This window comes from Dama dama, chromosome 20 (genome assembly GCF_033118175.1).
Source record: "Dama dama isolate Ldn47 chromosome 20, ASM3311817v1, whole genome shotgun sequence".
Classification (NCBI taxonomy): Eukaryota; Metazoa; Chordata; class Mammalia; order Artiodactyla; family Cervidae; genus Dama; species Dama dama.
Window position 1 is genome coordinate 56,421,863 of NC_083700.1, and position 22,350 is coordinate 56,444,212.

General features: G+C 39.6%; 1 protein-coding gene across 1 annotated transcript in view; it reads right to left on the minus strand.

Annotated features, from left to right (window-relative positions):
* Positions 1 to 823: 823 nt before the first annotated feature.
* CLCA1 (chloride channel accessory 1) overlaps positions 824 to 22,350 on the minus strand; it is a 34,949-nt gene continuing 13,422 nt past the window's right edge. The window contains exons 6-14 of the mRNA XM_061121480.1: positions 16,666 to 16,884; positions 15,896 to 16,123; positions 11,943 to 12,117; positions 10,048 to 10,154; positions 7,191 to 7,406; positions 5,862 to 6,123; positions 4,776 to 4,946; positions 2,129 to 2,362; positions 824 to 1,315 (exon numbers count right to left, since the gene is read on the minus strand). Coding sequence (XP_060977463.1) covers positions 933 to 1,315; positions 2,129 to 2,362; positions 4,776 to 4,946; positions 5,862 to 6,123; positions 7,191 to 7,406; positions 10,048 to 10,154; positions 11,943 to 12,117; positions 15,896 to 16,123; positions 16,666 to 16,884 — 1,995 coding nt within the window. The 3' untranslated portion in view covers positions 824 to 932. The remainder of the gene's footprint in view (positions 1,316 to 2,128; positions 2,363 to 4,775; positions 4,947 to 5,861; positions 6,124 to 7,190; positions 7,407 to 10,047; positions 10,155 to 11,942; positions 12,118 to 15,895; positions 16,124 to 16,665; positions 16,885 to 22,350) is intronic.

The following is a 22,350-nucleotide window of genomic DNA, read 5'->3' on the forward strand; positions in this document are numbered from 1 at the left end:
ACACCTGGCCTGAACCTACTTTTCTACTGCATATGCCACCACTGTGGCTTTAGGCATCTTTGACTCATAATTGCATGCACATTGCATACATTTCTGTGCCTTTGGAGCCTTTACCATGCTGTTATTTCCTTCCACAATGCAAAGTGAAAGTGAAAGTCGCTCAGTCGTGTCCAACTCTTTGAGACCCCATGGACTATACAGTCTATGTAATTCTCCAGGTCAGAATACTGGAGTGGGTAGCCATTCCCTTCTCCAGGGGATCTTCCAAACCCAGGGATCGAACCTAGGCCTCCCGTGTTGCAGGAGGATTCTTTACCAGATGAACCACCTGGGAAGCTACAATGCAATCTCTTTCTTAAATGCATCATCTTTGCCCAAATCTAGAGAAAAAGAATATACAATCCTGGTAATGTTGGTCCAAATCTCTTCTATAACAAGTCATGAATTTTATATTTATTTATTTTTAACTTTTTATTTTGTTTTGGAGTATAGATGATTAGCAATGTGTTAGTTTCAGATGTACAGCAAAGTAACTCAGTTATACATATTCATGCACCTATTCATTTTCAAATTCTTTTCCCATTTATGTTGCTGTATAATATTGAACATGCTTTTTATATTTAAATAGTTTGACCTAGTTAGGCATTTCTGGCATATTTCAATATAATTACATGTTCTTTTATAACTGGCAAAGTTCCTCAAATCAAATTAAACATATTTCCATTTATTGATGCAAGCACCCCTTCTTTCTGTACTCAAGTAATTAATAAGTGAGCAATGATTAAATTTTTGGATTTGAATAAACACTTTTTATGTATGTGTATCCAGTTTTTAGTATTTTATTTCATTAAATTGCCTCATAAGGAAATCTAAAATACATTTTATAAATTTTTATAATCAAAAGAAGGATGAATGATTTATCTCAGGAAAACTCAGCCCAAGGAAATTTGTAATTCTCCTAGCCACTTCCACATAATTTTTAAAATGTGGATACCAGGAATGGTGCTGTTGATACTAATATCAGGACAAGGAAGAGAAGGACTTGGTTTCTCTGGAGGAATCTCTGGGGGAATAAACAAAGACACTTGTGCAATGTTGGAGATTTCTGACTTCAGGCTGACCTTGTCAACAGCCTGTATAGCAATGAAGAGATCCGTGCCGTTTGTAAAAGTGATGGCTTCTGGTTTAAACACAAAGACTTCCTCTGAGTTGGCCTCCTTTGGGATGAGATGAGTACTGTTCACTTGAAGTGATTCATTGAACTTGTCTCTGAGCTCAAGAACATTGGTGCTTATTTTAATGATGTACTTGTCAGCTAAAACACAATTTAAAAAAGGACGTGATTTGTAATCCTCAAGTCAAAGTTTTTAAAAATCTGTTAGATACAATATCACCATCCTATAAAATACCAATTAATAAATGAAATTGATGGTCCATTTTTATAAGCACTAGTATCTTCTTTTTTTTACATTTTAATTTTTATATCCTGTTCCCTTTTCAATTCTGAGAGAGTGATAAATGTAAAACTGGATCAGGCTTGACTTAAAGCCTAGCTAATTATTTCTGGCCATAGTACCTGACTGAGAGAGGAGATAATTACTGCTTATTATTTTATTATTTGTGCTTCTCAAACTTGAATATACACACACATCATCCAGGGATCTTAAAATGCAGATTCTGGTTCAGTAGACCCAGTTCTACACTTCTAACGTGCATTCATGTGATGACCATGCTGCAATCCACAGACCATATTTTGAAAGAAAAAATCTAGTAGAATCTGAGGTTTCTTCCAAAGGACAACTCTGCTCCATAGTAACTCTATTCCCAGTTCTCTCCAAGAGACATTACTAAAAATGAGGTCTATTAAAGCACAGCTTGGCAAGATTTCAGGAAAAAAAACTGAGGATTGCTATTCCTGGTTGAAATATCTTACACCTATATAGGCCAGTTGTTTAGATTCAAAACTTCTCGTATTTAAAAGTCTTAAACTGTCATTTCAGAGACATTCCAGGTCCCTCCTGCCTTCTGCCCTCTAAATACATCACAACACACCTGCCTGCCTCCCACCCTCTGCCCCTCTGCTTGGCTGCTAAACTCCTTTACAGTGTCCATACCACATTCAGCTTACCTGTTCCAAGATCATAATCATCCCCAGGAGCCGTCCAGGTCAGATTAATGAGATTGTCCCCTTGGATTTTTGCCTTCAGGTCAGTGATTTTACACGGTGGAAAGAGATCTGGTATGGGGGCCTTTGGAACATCGGTGGCCACAAATGAACCTCCCGAGGAAGTTCTGCTGAAACATACTTGCTTGTCTTGATCCTTGTTAACTTCAGGTCTTGGTGGATTCCATTTTACTTCACCTGCATTAAAAAATTCCTCAGTTAAGACAGACAACACCATGAAATGGCTATACTTCCCTCTGCTTTGTCATTGAGTTGCCCTCTTCTTACGCTTCCCTTCTTTCTTCCCATGCACAAAACTTACTTTATTTATTGTAAAGCTCCCAAATCAGGTCACATCAGAGGGGAAAAAGCAAAAAGAATCATAGTTCTTTATCTCACATACATTTATTTCCTGGATATTTAGTGGGATAGCTTCCACAATTTGTTTTTTATAAATACACTTGTCCTGGAATTGATTTTTTGTGTGTGTGAGTTTTTTTTTTTTTTTAATTTAAATTGGAGGATAATTGCTTCACAATATTGTGTTGGTTTCTGCTATATGCCAACATGAATCAGCCATAGGTATACATAAATCCCTCTCCTCTTGAACCTCCCTTCCACCTTCCACCCTATCCTATGTTTTTGCTATCCTATCCTAATCTTAACCCGCCACAACATCAGTTTAAATACTACCTCTGCTTTAAACCTTCTCAGACTTCCTCAAGCAGTCTCTTCCACCTAGGTAATACTGTGGGTTTTCTTGTCTTTCCTATTTATTTCTTAATCATTTATCTGGGATTCAAGAATTGCCTTGATTATTTATTCTTTGAATTTTTCTCTTCCTCTCCATATTTGTGTTTTATCTTCCTTATTAGATTGTAGTTTCTCACAAAACGTTTTATGTTAGGGATTCTAAATTGTGTGCTTTTGTAAGACTTGATTTTCTCAATGCATGCATTGAAATCTAGTTAATGTAGCAATTCCAATTTGCTTCATATTCTTGCTGAAAATTTGTATAAAAGTCATCCTGAAATTCTAAAAATCCCTGACTTGTTCAATCAGTGGGGTTCTTAGACTTTCTTTGCAATAAAAATATTCTATAATATCTTAATATTACATTACTCAGATTTTACTTTCTCATAAACTCTACTTTTTTAGCCCTTATAATTTTTTTTGTCTATAAAGACAGATTGATCTTTATACCAATTAATCTGGTCTTGGGCAAAGATTAGATGAATACTTTAGGAGATTTAAGTTTAGTCCAATTCACCAGTAAAGATGGTCTCTCTTGGTACCAAGGCTCATCAGGGGATGAGGGAAAAACATGGCTTCCTGATGCCAAATCAGGTTTTATCACTATTAGTAATGTGGACTGATATTCTCTCTAGTCTCTGTTCCTCCATCTGTAAAATGACATAATTAGGAGAATGAGATATCTTAATGCAAATATAACACTGCTAGATATAGTCACTCTACCAGTTTCCTCCTGACTTCTTTCCTTGACTCAAAACAAAGAGCAAATGAGGATAAACTAAGCTGAAATACGTAAAAGAGCTTTGAAAGCAACAGTATCTTTTAAAACATTTTCCCCTATGGTCAACTTTGCTTGAGGGCATACCACTTGTCTCAGAATCTTCCCTTTCCTGAGTACACACTCAAGTAAAGAGGACAGTGGGAAGCTTCTTGGAAGAGCTGTTCTTACTATACACCAGAGCTAGGACAAGACTTGTCCAGGACAGAATGGATATTGATGGAATATAAGTCCTAGAACCTAGCAGGACTCAGTCTCAGGTCTGATTCCAGCTCTACTCAAGGACAAGTGTTCATAATGAAGATTGGTATGGGACTATCTGTTCCACGGACCATAATTTCTCCACTTCCTTACATGTGGGCTCAGTGTTTTGTCTGTTATTAGGTTTGTCTACTATTCTCCCTGGTCTGATAGAAGAAGAGAGGAGGAAAAGGAGACAGTGTGCTTATGGTGATACTGATGCAGATAACAAGACCTGAATTGTTATTTTTTTGATTCTGTGGACATGCTTATATCAGTAGAAAGAGCTTAATTACAAAATGTTTTAAAATATTATTAAAAGTAAAAACAAACAGTTATTGAATGCTTCTTGTTTACCAGCAATAGCTTATTTAGATGCATTTTCTTATTTATTCATCATAACCATTCCATGAGGTAGTTACTATTATTACCTTTTTGACAAGAGAGGCAGACAAAGCACAAGAGAGTACGTAAAATACTTTATCTGGTAGAAGGCTGGAATCGAACCAAGGCAGTCAAAATCTATATTCAATCTGATGGTTTAACTAGGTGCTATGTTGTTACCTAGAGAACAGTGAACGATGTCTGGACATATGTTTGATTGTCATGACTCTGAGGGCTGCTTCTGATGTCTAGTAAATAGAGGCCAGAAGTGTTTCTAAACATCTCACAGTGCACAGGACAGCCCTTCACAATAAAGAATTATGTGGCCAAAATATCAGTAATGGCAAGGTTGAGAAACTCTGATTTAATTCTGTACCATTCTCTCCTCAGGTTTTGGTTTTCCCTTGATTCCAAGCCTTTTTGCTCAAGCCAAGGGTGTTGTTACAGATTACTCACCATTCTCAATCCAGCCAGGTATGTACATGGCTCCATTCTTCTGGGATGATACCTTCTGAGAGGCTGTGTTGACTCCTCCCAGAGCCCACACTTTTACACTGTATCTACCATTTGTATCATAAGCTATAAAATACCTTGAATAGATACCATCATCCTTAGTAGCATCGGCACCTTGACAGAGAAATGAAGGAATTAATGAAGGAATTAGGATTTGACTGTGTTAAGGGTGAGGTACACTTCTTTTACCACTTTGTGTGTGTGTAATTTCAAATGCATACATCTTGTCCTCCTGAATTGTCTTTCTTTTTGAAATCAGAGATCAAGTCATGTGTCTCTGTTACATCCAACATAGCACAAAGTAACTACTCAATAAGTATCTGTTGAACTGAATTGAATTACTGTATGTTACTGGTGAGAAAAAAGTGTTGTATGATTATTTTCTTAAAATTTATGAAAAAAAAAATTTATGACTTTTACTGAGGATAGGTTTAGGTAGGAAATTCATTTACAGAATTTGTTTTAATAAAGCTACTTGTTTTATAGTAAATAGTCAAGTTCCTTCTAAAATAAATGTAGAATTTTCTTTTTCTCACCCTGTTAGACTTCTTAAATATAAAAATAATAGACTTTTCACTTTGGTCAAGATAATATAGAATTCACATAGATAGGGGAGTCATATATAACAATAGTTGAATCCATCTCTGCTGCTTTCCAAATGTTAAAGCCTCTTTCTTCATCTGTAATGTAGGGATCATAATACCTCAAAAGTGTGTGGTGAAGATAAGAAATGAAGATCTATCTATCCATCCATCCATCACAAACACCTAACACAAAATAGCTATTAATTTTCCTCCTTTCCTTTTCTGAGAGGGTTGGAATGCCCACTGACCACTTTCTTGCACTTTATAGAAGCTAAAGGCAAGCCCTGCTCATGTTTCCCAACATTTTGAAGTACAGGCGTTGCAGGGAGGCAGAGGGCTCGCCCGCCACAGCCCCAGTGCTGGGCTCCTCACCACAGACGCCCTCCTTCAGTTGCCTGGTTGCTTCCTGGGAAAGAAAAATGTGTCCACTTCCTGGGGTGGTTACCTGCTCCGTTGTCCAGTAATTCCAAGGTAACTGTTTTCCCATCCACTGACTCTATCAGGGCTGTGACCTTGGCCCTGAGAATAGGCTTGGTTCCTTGGTGAACCTTGACATAGACTACCATAGGGCTAGGGAATTTGCCTGTATCTTGGTTCATTTTAGCGGTCACTGTAACTGGAGGCAAAGTAGCACTTGATGCGCGGGAGGTGACGGTCAAAGTCAGGGTTTGGGAGCTTGCTTGTAGGCTGTATTTCCAAGTGCCAATCTAGCCAAAAAAAAAAAAAAAATGGAGACATTTCCAGTTAATAAATTTAAGTGACAGACCTGACTTCAACGTTAACTACAGGAAGAGCTCATCTGATACATGTACATTACAAGTAGATCTAAGAAGGTTTTTTATACTCTTGTAGTCAAGGGAAACTTTGGTATGTTTGGACTAATGACATGGTTCTTACTGCCAAGAAAATTCTAGTTGGGAAAAATGAGGTTTTAAAGTCATGTCCTTATTGTAGCATTGATTTCTCAAGAGCAGGATCAATAGAGGAAATAGTTTTCACTATGCCAAAGCATAAGCTGCTGTGTAATTTGAAGGTTCTCTTTTTTATACCTGGAGAGAATATCACTATTTCCTTTTTCTTGACTAAAGTTATGACCAACCTAGACAGCATATTAAAAAGCAGAGACATTACTTTGCCAACAAAGGTCCATCTAGTCAAGGCTCTGATTTTTCCAGTAGCCATGTATGGGTATGAAATTTGGACTATAAAGGAAGCTGCGTGCCAAAGAATTGGTACTTTTGAACTGTGGTGTTGGAGAAGACTCTTGAGAGTCCCTTGGACTGCAAGGAGATCCAACCAGTCCATCCTAAAGGAAATCAGTCCTGAATATTCATTGGAAGGACTGATGCTGAGGCTAAAACCCCAACACTTTGGCCACCTGATGTGAAGAACTGACTCACTGGAAAAGACCCTGATGCTGGGAAAGATTGAAGGCAGGAGGAGGAGGGGATGACAGAGGATGAGCTGGTCGGATGGCATCACTGACTCGATGGACATGAGTTTGAGTAAGCTCCAGGAGTTGGTGATGGACAGGGAGGCCTGGCATGCTGCAGGCCATGAGGTTGCAAAGAGTCGGACACAACTGAGTGACTGAACTGAAGAGACTTGCTGTCATACTGAGTGATTTCCATTGAATGGAGTTTTTTCCTTGTTCTCTTTCATTCAACACTGACTTGTTTTTTTTTTAGCAACCACTATCATTTAAAAAGCTGCAATTATTCTGTAAAAATTTTATCTTATCAAATTGTGAGAAAGAAAAAAGATGAACCCATACCTTGGCAATGTCTGGGATTTGAAGGTAAGCCATTTTGGTGCTTGTATCCACTACAAAGCCATCTTGTTTCTTTCCACTGGGATCCCAGAGAAGGATTTGGGGAAGATTAGTTGTCCAGGTGATGAGAAACAAAGTGTCTTTCCCCACAGTGCTGTCCACAGTCACTGTGCCATTCATCCACTGACTGTTCTGGAGGGTTAATCCCCTACTCTCAAGCTGTAAAGTAAGTATACAATTCTTTACTTTCTGGAGAATACAGCTCCCATCATATAATAGCTTCCATTTTGCCTCCAACTATTAGTTGCCCCATTAAAAAGACTTCAGTGGTACCTAAGAACTTGGTTTGATGTTTAGTACCTATTATGATCCAATTCTTCTTTTTTTTAATGAGCCAATCATAAATGAGTTTTCCAGCCTTAACTTCCATAATGTTGATTCTGACACCCAAACAAGACCACTTCCTCTGATGATCTTCATGAATCTCTTACTCTCTGACTACTACACTCTCTGCTTTTCCTGGAAATCTATACCTTCATCTCCATTTGTCTAAGCCTTACCTGCCCTTCAAAATTCAATTTGAAAGTCATTTGATGTCCATCTCACCAGCAAAGAATAAACTCTCCCTCCTTTGATCTCCCACAGTATCTTTTTTTTTTGAAAACTTTAAATTTTGTATTGGGGTATAGCCAATTAACAAACAATGGTGTGATAGCTTTAGGTGAACAGTGATGGGACTCAGCCATACATACACATGTATCCATTCTCCTCCAAACTCCCCTCCCATCCAGGTTGCCACATAACATTGAACAGAGTTCCATGTGCTATACAGTAGGTCCATTTTAAATATAGCAGTGTGTATATGTCGATCCTAAACTCTCTACCCCTTCCTCCCATCCTTCCCCCAGAAGCCCTAATTTCATTTTCTAAGTCTGTGAGTGGATCTTGTTTCTATCAATCCTTTGATGTCCTCACATTGTGTTTTGCTTTATACCTACCAGTATACTGTACGTCTCATCTTATTACTGGACTTAAACCCTTAAGGGGACTAACTAGGACTTATTTTAACCCACATCTGGATTGTTTGACTTGCAAATAACTAAGTCCTAGGTCGATTATTACTGCAGTCCCTGTGAAGGTAAGTGAAATAAGTCGATGCCCAAGGTTGATTTGTTATCTGGAGAAGAATGAAGGAGCTGTAGCTCAGGGGTTGAAGTAGGGAAGGGCTAACCAGACTTTGTAGAAAGTACAATTTTTCAGGATTATCTCCTAGTTAATTATTTATGGTCTTTAAACGAATATCTGTTAGAAGATAGGATGGTCTGGTCATCGAGCCCAAATTTCTAGTTTTTGAAAATAGATTATGGTCTAAGATGTGAAGAAAACAAGGGGCCCTTAGATCTTGTTCTTATGACAGGTAGGGAAATGAGTCCTACTCATGTCTCAATCTCCCTCCCTTTTAGGTTTCTTAAATATAAAAATAATGGGCAGAAACTGCCTGACTGTGCACTTGCCCATTAATCAGTTTAATTACTTTTCTAAGACATGTTCCTCCTGTGTTCAAATCAGGCTCTTGGGTTTAATATCTAAATCTGAACTAGTAAATGAGTGTAACTGCTATATTCTTTGACTGAATAAATGCTACACTGATAGACTAAAGAGCCTATTGCTTTGAAATCTGACATTATTTGGCTTTAAAAAATTTTTATTGGAGTATAGCTGATTTACAGTGTTGTGTTAGTTTCAGGAGCACAGCAAAGTGAATCAGTTATACACATACGTATGTTGTGTTTAGTTGCTAAGTCTTGTCTGACTCTTTTGTGACCCCATGGACTATAACCCGTCCATGGCATTTTCCAGGTAAGAATACTAGAGTGGGTTGCCATTTACTTCTCCAGGGGTTCTTACTAACCCAGGGGATTGAATTCATGTTTCCTGCATTGCAGACAGATTCTTTACCACTGAGCCACCAGAGAAGCACATATAGATTCGTTTCCCATATTGGCTATGACAGAGTATTGATTAGAACTCCCTGTGCTATACAGTAGGTCATTATTTGGCTTTGATTTACATTATTTTTACTTTCATTCACAATAAAAGTTACAACTCACACAGGTGTGGTGCTGATTGTTCACTCTCTCTAATTTAAAGATTCACATGAATAATTTTTACAGCCATTAGGAAAGAGCAGTTAAAAATATATTTGTCCATTTTTTATTGTCCCAAGGCTTTTGAAAGAAAATTCTGTTTTCTTGAAATTCTAGAACCAGAAGGGACCGCAGAAATTTTCTGGTTCACATCTGGCTGAGAACTTAAGTCCTGAGAGGTGAAGTTCTTTGCCCATGGTCACAGTTAATGACAGACCCAGGAACAGGATCCAGGTGTCTGGACTGGCCACATGGGCTTCTCACAGTACAAATCACTTTCCACTCTTTATGGGAAAATCTTGACAAATATCAGGGATTTGAGGTAATGGAAAAAAAGACCGAGTAATCCCTGAACATTTGTTCCAGATAATTTATATTGAGATGATCTACTCCAAAGAAAATTCTGGGCCAATTATATTGCTATGGGTGCTTGTTAACATATGTTAAAACAGAATTCTTGGACCCATTACATTTTATGTTGATGGTTTCCAAGAGGAAGTCACTTAGTATTGTTTCCAAATTAGAAGCACTGATTGCCTTGTTTAAAGGAATACTGTTGCATTTTAGAAATAATGGCTAATATCAGGCTGAAGCTTCTATTTTAATTTTGATTCATTATTAGAAGAATGTGGAACTTTAAACTCATAACCATGAAACTCCCTATCTTGGTTGTAGTTTTTAATAAACATGAAAAACTGAGGAGGAACTCTGACCTGAATGGAGCGCTGGGAGACAGCTTTGTTTCCTGATGAAAGGGCCGCGAAAGCATCCACAAGGCCATTGTTCTGAGCCTGATCTGAAGCATATGTCTGCAAACCTCCTAGAATGCAATTTTGTTATCAGAAGTTATTTTCTAGAAAACAAGTATCTGCAACATTTTAGCAATTAAGATAAAATACACAAAATGCTTACTCTTTTGTGCTATTAAAGCATTAATATTAATAGATTAACATTAAATAGGTGTCCAGATTAACTCAGAAGCTGATACTATTAATAATATTTTAATCCTACTAAACAAATTCTTCAGCAACATCGTCATTTGGCTACTTCAGCCTTCTGCAAAGCAGTTAAGAATCCCTGATAGACCAAAGCTAGTAATATAAATCTTGTGTTTTAAAGGTCATGTACTTTCATACGAGCCATTAAGCCTCACTGCAAGTGTATTGATTTATTCTTATTTTACACATAATCTTAGCAAGCTCGACTTTCAAGTTTTTTCTTAAATCAGAAAAAATGTGTATGTTACAGTAGTAAGAAATAACTGACAAGTGATGGTTATAGAAAAGCATTATATGTAGTAAACATGAAATTATATACCAGCCATGTAGTCTACACCTATTTAGAACAAGTGTAACTAAGATAGTTGATGTTAAGGCACTTTTAAACTGTTAGAGAAATCTAAAATCTGAGGAGAGTGTTTTGGTCATCCTGTTGGTGCCTCACCCAGATCCCCTTATCTAGGCTAATGCATCTCTCCCCAGCAGCTCTGAGTGTTAGCCAAACAGCATATAGCTGCCTCCTTTTCAGAAAATTGCCTTACAAAATGGGGCCACCCTAGCTAAAGAAGAGCATGCCCCACTCACCCCTGCCCTACCCTGACATTTTTTAACCACTGACTGATGGACACAGTGGTACAATGGTCTGTCTTTGAAGATTGGACCAAATCTGTCTTGCAGTTCTAGATCCAGAGCCTCCTGTGAGGTCAGGCTTCAGCTGGCCTCCTAATTCACATCTGTGCTTAGCTTCTTCCCCTGCCTGATCTTAGTCCCTACTGCCCCTTTCACCTGAGAGCTCTCCCTCTGTAAATCACATGCACCCAAATCCCTTTCTCAGGCTCTGCTTCTAGGAATCCCAGCATAAGACAAATACTGCTAAGAGCAGTCTGTTGTTTTAGCTGGCTCACATTACAATTCAGCAATTGATATCAATAATTCTGGCCCTAGGTTAAAAAAATTTTAAGTAATAAAAACCCACTCACTCTGCTGAAGAATAGTTGAGGTGGGATCTATTTTAACCATGTGCATATGGAAGGTGAAGCACGTTTTATCAAGAACCTGCATTACATTCTACATTTTCAGAGTGACCTTCTGTGTGGTTCAGCAGGCACTTTGCTTTTCCCCTGCTACTTCTTGTTCAAGTCCCAGTTCAGATGTCACCTTCCTGTACACTTCTTCCCCAGAGGAAGTCTAGGCTCCCTTCTTTGTGCTCATTGTACCCTCTCTTACTAACAGAGCACTTGTATCATGGTATTATATAGTTAGTGGCTTGTCCTCTGTCTCCCCAGGGTCTCTTGGTCAGCTGCCAGCTGGAAGTGAATAGCTCTTAGTTAACCTATTAGATTCTTTCTAGTCTTTATAAGGTGTCTGGGAAGAGAGTCCCAAGTGGTGTGCTGGTCCCATCTTCTCCAGACTGCCCTAATCCTAGAAACAAGGCGTTAGAATAAATGAGTGGAGCGGGTTCCAAAGTCATTTGGGGGAAAGGGCAGCTGATTGGTCAGTAAGATAATCCCATATCTCCTTGCCCTACCCTTCCCCTACTCCCCAGTGCACTGGAGCTCAAAGTCCAGTGGAAGAGAAAATACAGTGGGACTCAGCAGGTCACCCTTCACCTGTCATTTTTGACAGCTCCTCTAGTTCTGGCGCTGCAGATGGCCCCAGGGCAACCGTGTGGATGATGGCTCCGCTTTGTTTCACCTCATCAAAGCATGTACTTATAGTGTTGTCCTCCCCATCGGTCAGTAAGACTATTTCAGCTCCATCTGTTGGATATTTCTTCTTAATCACCTAAGGACATAATTCAGGCATGAGTTGTCAGACTCAGGGTAGCCAAAGTATTGGGAAAACTGCAGTTAAAGGGAATGAGAAGAGAAATTCTAGAGGGAATAAACAAAGTGTCTGGGAATGGTCAAATATCTCCCTGTCTTGCAGTGATACAATTATAAATCAGCAAGATTCATGGAACTTGACAATGGTTTTTTCCCTTGGTTAACCTGTTGCAGAGAAGGCTTGGTAAGTTGGGATACAGGGCAGCCCCAAGGATGGACAGCTCTAGGGATGCAGAAAAGAAGGGTTTTCTAGTTTCCTTCACATGATGTCTCCTTGACAAGCTTTCAGAGGTTCCCAGATGAATTCAGAAATCACCCTGATTTAATAGGGATAATAATGGGGACTAATATATTACTATTATCATATTAGACTCATGGCAGATTTTAGCTTGCCTGGTACTCATCTGTCTTACCATTCCAGCTGTTTATGGCTGGCCTTGATTCTGATTGGTCAGTTCCCAGGTCACATGTGGAGAAGGCTATGGTACCCCACTCAAGTACTCTTGCCTGGACAATCCCATGGATGGAGGAGCCTGGTAGGCTGCAGTTCATGGGGTTGCTAAGAGTCAGACACGACTGAGCGACTTCACTTTCACTTTTCACTTGCATGCATTGGAGAAGGAAATGGCAACCCACTCCAGTGTTCTTGCCTGGAGGATCCCAGGGACAGGGGAGCCTGGTGGGCTGGTGTCTATGGGGTCGCACAGAGTCGGACACAACTGAAGTGACTTAGCAGCAGCAGCAGCAGCAGCAGTTCACATGAATTACTAAAATTTTTAATATCCCCTCTGATGAAAGCAAAACATTTTGTTCCTATTAATCCCTAGTTCCTAGTTGTCTTATGGCACCTATGTCTCAACTATTCCTGGTAGACCCAGATTATGTTTTTTATGTGGTATAGAGAAGTTATGCCTTTGCCAAAATCAGATAAGAAGGAAAATCAGATAAATATCATAATGTTTATGAAGAGGAAGGCAAGAGTTCACCTTCCCTTAAAAAGAAGAAGGGAGACTCAGATGTAGAGGAAACAAGTAATTCTAAGTAACTCCAATCTCTGGACCAGACTCTCAGGAAGGGAAGAAACTCGATGTAGGTTAAAAGAGAAGCTGAAAGCAGCGGAGACTTCTGCCCCACTTCTTTTGAGAGGGGGCTGCTCCACAAAGGATGAAGGCAGAACTCTGATTGCTGTCATGTGAGTAAGCCTGGAGCCCAGGAGCCCAGGAGCCTGTCAGCTGTGGTTGAGACCTCAGTCTGACCAAGCTGTAGGGCTCACTCAGTCATGTCTGACTCTTTGTGACTCTATGGACTGTAGCCCACCAGGCTGCTCTGTCCATGGGATTCTCCAGGCAAGAATACTGGAGTGGGTTGCCATTTCCTTCTCCTAGGGATCTTTATAACCCAGGGATTGAACCCAGGTCTCATGCATTGCAGGCAGATTCCTTACTATCTGAGCCACCAGAGAAGCCCCTGAGAGGCCAGAGAAAGGGCTCAATTTGGATTCCCTTGTCCCACTCCCCATCATTGCTATGTGTCATGGAAAACATGCAGAAGTCCGCAAGTATCCACAGGGGAAATGGAAACCAGCTGACTTGAGAATTGGCAGGCAAAAGGACAATTTGTCTTGTCCTAGAAGCTAAGGGGTGTGCAACCTCCCAAGGGCCAGATGCAAGACATGGGGGTGCTCAGGGCTGTGCCCTAGCATTGAGAGCCAGAGTGTGGTGAGTCAGCTGGAGGAAAAGCAGTGGGCACTGATCAAGCTAAGAAAGCAGGAAAAGTCCAGTGGGCCCAGCTCAACAGACACCACTGCCAAACTTGACCGGGGTCCTCACTGGGGCCAGCAGGGAACTTGAGACAGGGCAGGATCCAAGGCCCTTTGCCTCATCACCTCATCACTCCTTTGCCTATGTGTGGTCACACACAAGCTCCTCCCACCCTATACCTGGGCTCTATAGGGCAGGAGGAGCATCTAAATTCCAACTGTGTGCCTCACATACTCTCTCACCCACTGCGGTGGGAAATGCAGAACCAGAAGTTCCCTCTTCACCATCAGGCCATCTGGTATTAGTCATTTCCCCTCGGGTTTTGTATAACATGAGTCCAGTGGACATGTCAGTGATTTCAGTGTCGGTTTCCCTCCCTTACTTGCTTCTTTAATCAAAGTGTGTGGGTGAGTGGCAGAGGCAAGAGAACCCAGGTGCACAAAGGCATCTGGAGAAGGGCTTTGAAGCTGACTGTGTATGCAATAAAATCCACTTCTAGGGAACTGATCTTCAAAGTGGAATAAAAGGGCCAGAGGGTCAGATTGCACATGAGGGAATGCTTGAGTCCACTGCCAGCATGAAACATGTGAGCTGAAAACTAAATATTCCTGCTGCTGCTTGGAAATCGGGGACAGCCCCACTGATGTGTTGTGCCCCAAGCAGGCAGAAGGTAGACTTCCCCAAGACCCTGCAGAAATTCTGAGACCTTAGACCAGACAGCTTCTCTCAGCCTCCTATTATTTATTTCATGGGACTAAATAGCCTCTAATAAATATAATATCGTAGTTTATATTTGGATCATTTAAGCATCTGATATAATCAAATAGCTCAATTTAATTTTATTTATTGAGAACCTCCTATATAGAAGATATTGTGCCAGAAGTTAAAAGATAATTCATATCTCAGAACAAGTTTTGTTTGAGCAAGGGACATGACAGGAAAGAAGATAGAAGAGCTAAAACTCTTGAGATATTTTTAAAAGTAGAAAACAAGTTCATAGGATTCAGAAAGAGAAACTCTATACGGTTGAAAGGATCAGGAAAGATGTCAAGAAATAGATAGTGTCTGTGATGGATATGTGAAGGAAGAGTATGATTAGAGATACAAAGGAGGAATGAAAAATTAAGTAGGGAGCTGGCTGGGCAAAAGTGTGGAAACTGCTAGCAAAGGACAGGTAATCTAATTTGCTTAAGCATAAATACCTGGAAGAGAGTCCCAGGTACTTAAGCCTGGAAAGGTAGGTAGGGGCTATATTATAAAATAAATTAAATATTAAATTGAGAAATTTTACTTAGTTTGTTGAAAATGGGGAGAGATTGAGACCTAAGTAGACGGGTGACATGATTGGATGATCAGATGGGATCTTTGGATACATCCCTAATACAATTAGACTTGCAGTTCTTAAGCCATCCTATTTCAAACTTAAACCATTTGCTTGCCCAAAAGGAGGTCTTATATACCCAGAAGTTTGGAATGTTAAACTACTTCAAAATTTAACCATAACTCTGAGTTTACTTTTTTCTTCAGAGAAGATATTCTCTTATGTCCCTGGGTACCTTTCCTCATAGCATACCTTAGTGTATGATTATACACTTATTTATGTGACTATGAGGTTAATGAATCTTCCCCCAGTAAGATTTTAAGCTCCATGACAGTAGGTGTGGTATGTTTGGCCCTCATGGTACTCTTAATGCCTGACACATTGCAGTGCCCGGCATGTAGAAGTAACACCATGAATGTTTCAAATGAAAGCAGAAAAGCATGAATGCACAGATGCAGAAAAACACAAAAGTGTGAATGAATTAGTTAACAATAGTTTTGGGGGCCTGTGTTACTGCATCATTTGGATCATTGCTTTGCCCTTGGTTGTCTAATTCAGCTAGACATGAGGCATGCATAGAAATACTGGAAAAGGTAATTTCTTAGGAGACATAAATTGTAAACACTGGCAAACTATGACAGGGGAACTTGTCTCACAGTGAATGCCGATCGAAGCCCAGAGCAGATGGATGTTCCTCCTGAGGCTGTTGTGGGTAAGCTTTTGGTAAGCGCGTCCCTTTCAGTGGCACCGTTTATCTGAACAAGTTCACTTTGTACGTAGGCAGCACTGTCAAACGTCACCATCCCGACCCAGGACCCTTGCTCAACCGTCTGCAGAAGGAAGAGTTTGCCTGCTTGATTCAGTCGGTTAAGGCGGTTACCAATCTAAATGGAAAAGCAGAAGAAAAGCAGTCGGGTTAGGTTTCGACTGAAAGACTGACAACAGAACAGAGGGAATTTGGAAGTAGTTGCCTCAGTGCAGAGTAAATAACAAGCTTACTCAAGGCATATCCTTCTATGGAAGAAAATTTCTCCTTTGTATTTAGTAGTATATTTGGATACAATTTCAGGGCTTTTGTATAAATAACTCAAAGCTATATCCAAGTTTGGCTTTAGTTCATTAGTTCAATGCCCTAGAAGTAGTTTTATAAATGTACATATTGTCAGGAAAACAAAAAAAGGTTAATTCTATATAGTTCATCAGATCTTTGCTCACAAATTGCAAGCTATTTGGCAAATGAGACACTTGATGCTGAATTTTTGTTGAATAAAGTGAAGGTGGCCTTTTCTGATGGAAATGTTATGCTTGTAACTGTTCTGACCTTTGGGGTTGTGTTTATTCGCAGCCAGCTCCAAGTTGTGGTCTAGATCATATCATATAGAAATATGAGATGAGCATCCAGAAGACCAAGACCCACTGAACTTACCGTCATGCTTCCAGACTTATCAAGGACTAAACACACAATTCTTTGTCCGATCTGCAGCAGTGAGAAGGTGGGCTTGGGTGGCTGTGTTGTCATAGGAGTTGTTGTCTTAAAATCCTCTGAATCTTGGATCACTTCCCATGTGCTTCGGAGATTGCATTTCTTGTTTTGCTCATTTGGGGCTTCTTTATTATGATTTTTTTCTTTACAGAATTCAACCACCTAAAATTGTCAGTAAAATGATACAGATAACAGTAAACTATTTGTTAAAATCTTTAATAATTTGATTAAAATATTTTAAATGTAGATTTACATTTATGTGCCCTCCTTCTCAGTCTGCCTTGGGGAAAATCACAATGAAAATTCAGAGCTTCTATCTCAAAACATGTCTTTGACCTCATTGGACCCTTTGTGCTCCTCAGGAATCTATTTACCTGTTCTTAGCTTCCCTCCTATTTCTCAAATTTGTCATTGCAAGCAATCATAACTATCCTCAAGCCACCTATATCTCAACATTTCTCCCCTGGTACCATTTTCTCTCTCCATCCTTTTACTTCTTGCTCACTTTCTCACTTCCCAGTGATTTATAAATACCTTGTGTTTCAACTTTCAATACCCACCATTCCAGCTGTCTCCAAAATCCAGCTGGATGTCCCACAGGATCCTCAACCTCAGGTGTTCATAACTGAACTCATCACCTTTCCTTTGACTCTGCTCCTCTTCATCACCAAGTATTTCCTAACTTGATGTCACCACTATCTATTCAGTCACCTAAATCAGGAAACAGTTTTCCTTTCTTCTTTCCTCTACAGAATAACACCATCAATACATTTCACTCTCTCCCCAATACATCATCTTTTTCCCTTCTCCAATGGAATGTCCATCATTCAAGCGCTCATGGTTCCTCCCTCAACTACTGGAGTCTCCTATCTGACTTTTCCATACTGCTCTACTCCACAGCTACCAGGGACATAGTCCTTATTTCTGTACTTAATATCTTTTTGCGGCTCATCATTGCTCACACACTACAGTCCAGACTACTTCACTTCACTCTATCCTCACTCTGGCTGTGCATCCCAAGGCTCTAATTTCCCTATTGCAGCCTGTAAGTGCTCAAAGTTGCCAGACTGTTTATATATCTCCATGTCTGCTCACCATTCCCACTATGTCGAGGAGTTCTTCCTATATCTTCTGCCTTACGAGCTCTACCTTCATGTTTCAGCCACAAAAGTTATTTTCAAAATGTTTTCTCATTTTATACCCTTTCTGCAAAGAATTTCCACTCAACCTTGTGACCTCACAGTAACTTATAAGAAATTTCAATAAGGCCCCTTTAACATTATAGAGTACTTACTGAATGGATGAAAATTAATCTATCACAGAAGCCTGTCTCATTAAATTTGCTTCGTCAAAACTTAGCCCTATATCTGACACACAATAAAAGCTCGATTTAAGTTTGTTTTTGTTTTTTTAATAACATTTACCAATCTGTATGTCAGTGGTTTTTTAAAATCTACAGAATGGCAATAGTTGTTAGGCAAGAACTGTAGGAGTACATATGCAATGGATAATACAAACACAGCCAGTAAATGATACTGTCTTCCCCTTTCTTAAGCTTTACATCCCTAGTATTTGGGGGATTTAAAAAGGAGGCTTAGTACACAAAAAAGGTATAAACTAATTCTTCCTCTCAGTGACTTTACAGTATTATATTCAATTAAAACTCCTAAATATCTGGGATTCAAGTAATGTAGAAAGTCATCATTAGCTGGAAAACATTTCTTTTTCTCTTTATTTGTATTTTTCAGATTGTTTTGGTAGTGTTTCCATATGATCATCCCTGGAGTAGGAAATGGCAAACCACTCCAGTATTCTTGACTAGAGAATTCCGTGGACAGAAGAGGCTGGTGGGCTACAGTCCATGGATTTGCAAAGAGTCAGACACAACTGAGCAATTAACAGTTTCACTTTCTGTATTATCATTATAGCTACTTTTTAATAAGGGAAACTGAAATACCTTTTTGTAAACCCCAAGCAGAGGCTCGCAAACCTGATTGTGCATCAACTTTAACTGTGACTAATTTAAAACAATCTAGTCCCCCTTTTGGAAGTTTCTGAATTATCCTGGAAATAAACTACAAAGCCAGACTGAAGGATGGCCTTAGTGAACCACATTTTAAAAATTTATTTCAAAAACCACATTTAAAAAACTTATCTTTGTTAGGGCTTCCTTTGTGGCTCAGCTGGTAAAGAAACCGCCTGCAACGCGGGGACCTGGGTTTGATCCCTGGTTGGGAAGATCCCCTGGAGAAGGGAAAAGTTACCCACTCCAGTATTCTGGCCTGGAGAATTCCATGAACTGTACAGTCCATGGGATTGCAAAGAGTCGGACATGACTGAGCAACATTCACTTTCACTTTATTGTTATGGATAGACCCTTGCAAGTTACTACACTCTTATTCCAAAAAGAAAACATTTTGTGTAAAAGACTGGGAAGATAAGAGACATTCTGCACTCAGGTCACTTAACTGATGCATTTACCTTAGTTTGTGCAAATTTGCTGCTGTATGGATGGCATCACTGACTCGATGGTCATGAGTCTGAGTAAACTCTGGGAATTGGTGATGGACAGGGAGGCCTGGTGTGCTGCAACTCATGGGGTCGCAAAGAGTTGGACATGACTGAGTGGCTGAACTGAACTGATGTTTGGCATTAATAAAGATAATTTGTCAAGTGTATCTTATGACCAGTTGGTCATTTAAAAAATCATTAAGAAATGCAGATGGTCGCTGACTCACAATGGTTCAACTTGCAATGTTTTGACTTTGTTATGGTGCAAAAGCAATACATGTTTGGTAGAAACCATACCTAAAATTTTGAATTTTGATCTTTTCCTGGGTTGTGGCATGCAGTATGATACTCTCTGGTGATGGTGGCTAGTGGCATTGAGCTGTATGTAGCTCCTAGTGAACCAGATGATTGTGAGGGTAAATAACTAACATACTTACAGCCATTCTGTCTTTTTACTTCCGTACAGTATTCAATAAATTACAGGACACTTTCAACACCTTATTATACCACAGACTTTATGGTAGATGATTTTGCCCAGAAACTAAGGTAAATGTTCTGAGGATGCATGAGGCAGGCTGGGCTAAGTTAAGATGTTTGGTAGGTGAGGTATATTAAATGCATTTTCAACTTACAATAGGATGGAGGAAGATCTGTATTTTAAAACTACTTAAAACTATTAAAATTATGTACAAACCCCCTAATGGCACCAACATTCTTAAAAAGAAAGAAAATTTTAGTTAACAACCAAAAACAAATATGCAGGCTGAAAGATCTCTGAAAGTTAAAGACTACTGATCATGTCCTTATTACTCACACAAAAAAGTACCTTAACCCCCCGGATGAATTTCTTATTTAACTAACTCTTGTGTTTGTCTGTCTTTAAGGATATTTGAGGTAGTTCTAAGCCATTAAACTAAAAGCTAGTGGAAGAGAGAAGATGGAGAGGCAAAAAAAAGAAAAAAATCAAAACAAAAAAACCAAAACTAAGCAAGGGATCTGGGGAAGATAGGACTTTATTCCTGATTATGTTCTCTTGTCTTGTCCAACTGAGAAAAGCTGCTCACTGTTGACTTGACTTGACTTGAAATAGATTTAAGAGACTAGATCTTATAGATAGAGTGCCTGATGAACTATGGACAGAGGTTTGTGACATTGTACAGGAGACAGGGATCAACCAGCCCCAAGAAAAAGAAATGCAAAAAAGCAAAATGGCCGTCTGAGGAGGCCTTACAAATAGCTGTGAAAAGAAGAGAAGCGAAAAGCAAAGGAGAAAAGGAAATATATTCCCATTTGAATGCAGAGTTCCAAAGAATAGCAAGCAGAGATAAGAAAGCCTTCCTCAGCAATCAATGCAAAGAAATAGAGGAAAACAACAGAATGGTAAAGACTAGAGATCTCTTCAAGAAAATCAGAGATACCAAGGGAATATTTCATGCAAAAATGGGTTCGATAAAGGACAGATAAAGGCAGAAGATATTAAGAAGAGGTGGCAAGAATACATAGAAGAACTGTACAAAAAAGATCTTCATGACCCAGATAATCACGAAGGTGTGATCGCTCACCTAGAGCCAGACATCCCGGAATGTGAAGTCATGTGGGCCTTAGGAAGTATCACTATGAACAAAGCTAGTGGAGGTGATGCTATTCCAGTTGAAATATTTAAAATCCTAAAAGATGATGCTGTGAAAGTGCTTCATTCAATATGTCAGCAAATTTGGAAAACTCAACAGTGGCCTGCAGGACTAGAAAACGTCAGTTTTCATTCCAATCCCAAAGAAAGGCAATGCCAAAGAATGCTCAAACTACCACACAGTTGAACTCATCTCACATGCTAGTAAAGTAATGCTCAAAATTCTCCAAGCCAGGCGTCAGCAATACGTGAACTGTGAACTTCCAGATGTTCAAGCTGGTTTTAGAAAAGGCAGAGGAACTAGAGGTCAAATTTCCAACATTCACTGGATCATCAAAAAAGCAAGAGAGTTCCAGAAAAATATCTATTTCTGCTTTATTGACTAAGCCAAAGCCTTTGACTGTGTGGATCACAATAAACTGTGGAAAATTTTGAAAGAGATAGGAATACGAGACCACCTGACCTGCCTCTTGAGAAACCTGTATGCAGGTCAGGAAAGAACAGTTAGAACTGGACATGGAACAACAGACTGGTTCCAAATAGGAAAAGCACTACATCAAGGCTGTATATTGTCACCCCGCTTATTTAAGCTATATGCAGAATACATCATGAGAAATGCTGGGCTGGATGAAGTACAAGCTGGAATCAAGATTGCCAGAAGAAATATCAATAACCTCAGATATGCAAATGACACCACCCTTATGGCAGAAAGTGAAGAAGAACTAAAGAGCCTCTTGATGAAAGTGAAAGAGGATAGTGAGAAAGTTGGCTTAAAGCTCAACATTCAGAAAACTAAGATCATGGCATCCAGTCCCATCACTTCATGAGAAATAGACGGGAAACAGTGGCTGACTTTATTTTTTGGCCTCCAGAATCCCTGCAGATGGTGATTTCAGCCATGAAATTAAAAGATGCATACTCCTTGGAAGGATAGTTATGACTAACCTAGACAGCATATTAAAAAGCAGAGACATTACTTTGTCAATAAAGGTCTGTCTAGTCAAGGCTATGGTTTTTCCAGTAGTCATGTATGGATGTGAGAGTTGGACTACAAAGAAAGCTTTGCCCAGAAGAATTAATGCTTTTGAACTGTGGTGTTGGAAAAGACTCTTGAGAGTCCTTTGAACTTCAAGGAGATCCAACCAGTCCATTCTAAAGGAAATCAGTCCTGCGTGTTCATTGGAAGGACAGATGTTGAAGCTGAAATTCCAATATTTTGGCCACTTCATGTGAAGAGCTGACTCATTTAAAAAGACCCTGATGTTGGGAAAGATTGACGGCAGGAGGAGAAGGGGAGGACAGAGGATGAGATGGTTGGATGGCATCACCGACTCAATGGACATGAGTGTGGGTAAACTTCGGGAGTTGGTGATGGACAGGGAGGCTTGGTGTGCTGTGGTTCATGGGGTCGCAAAGAGTTGGACTTGACTGAGCAACTGAACTGATACTGATACTGATACCTGACTTCCTAACATTTCACCCTCTCT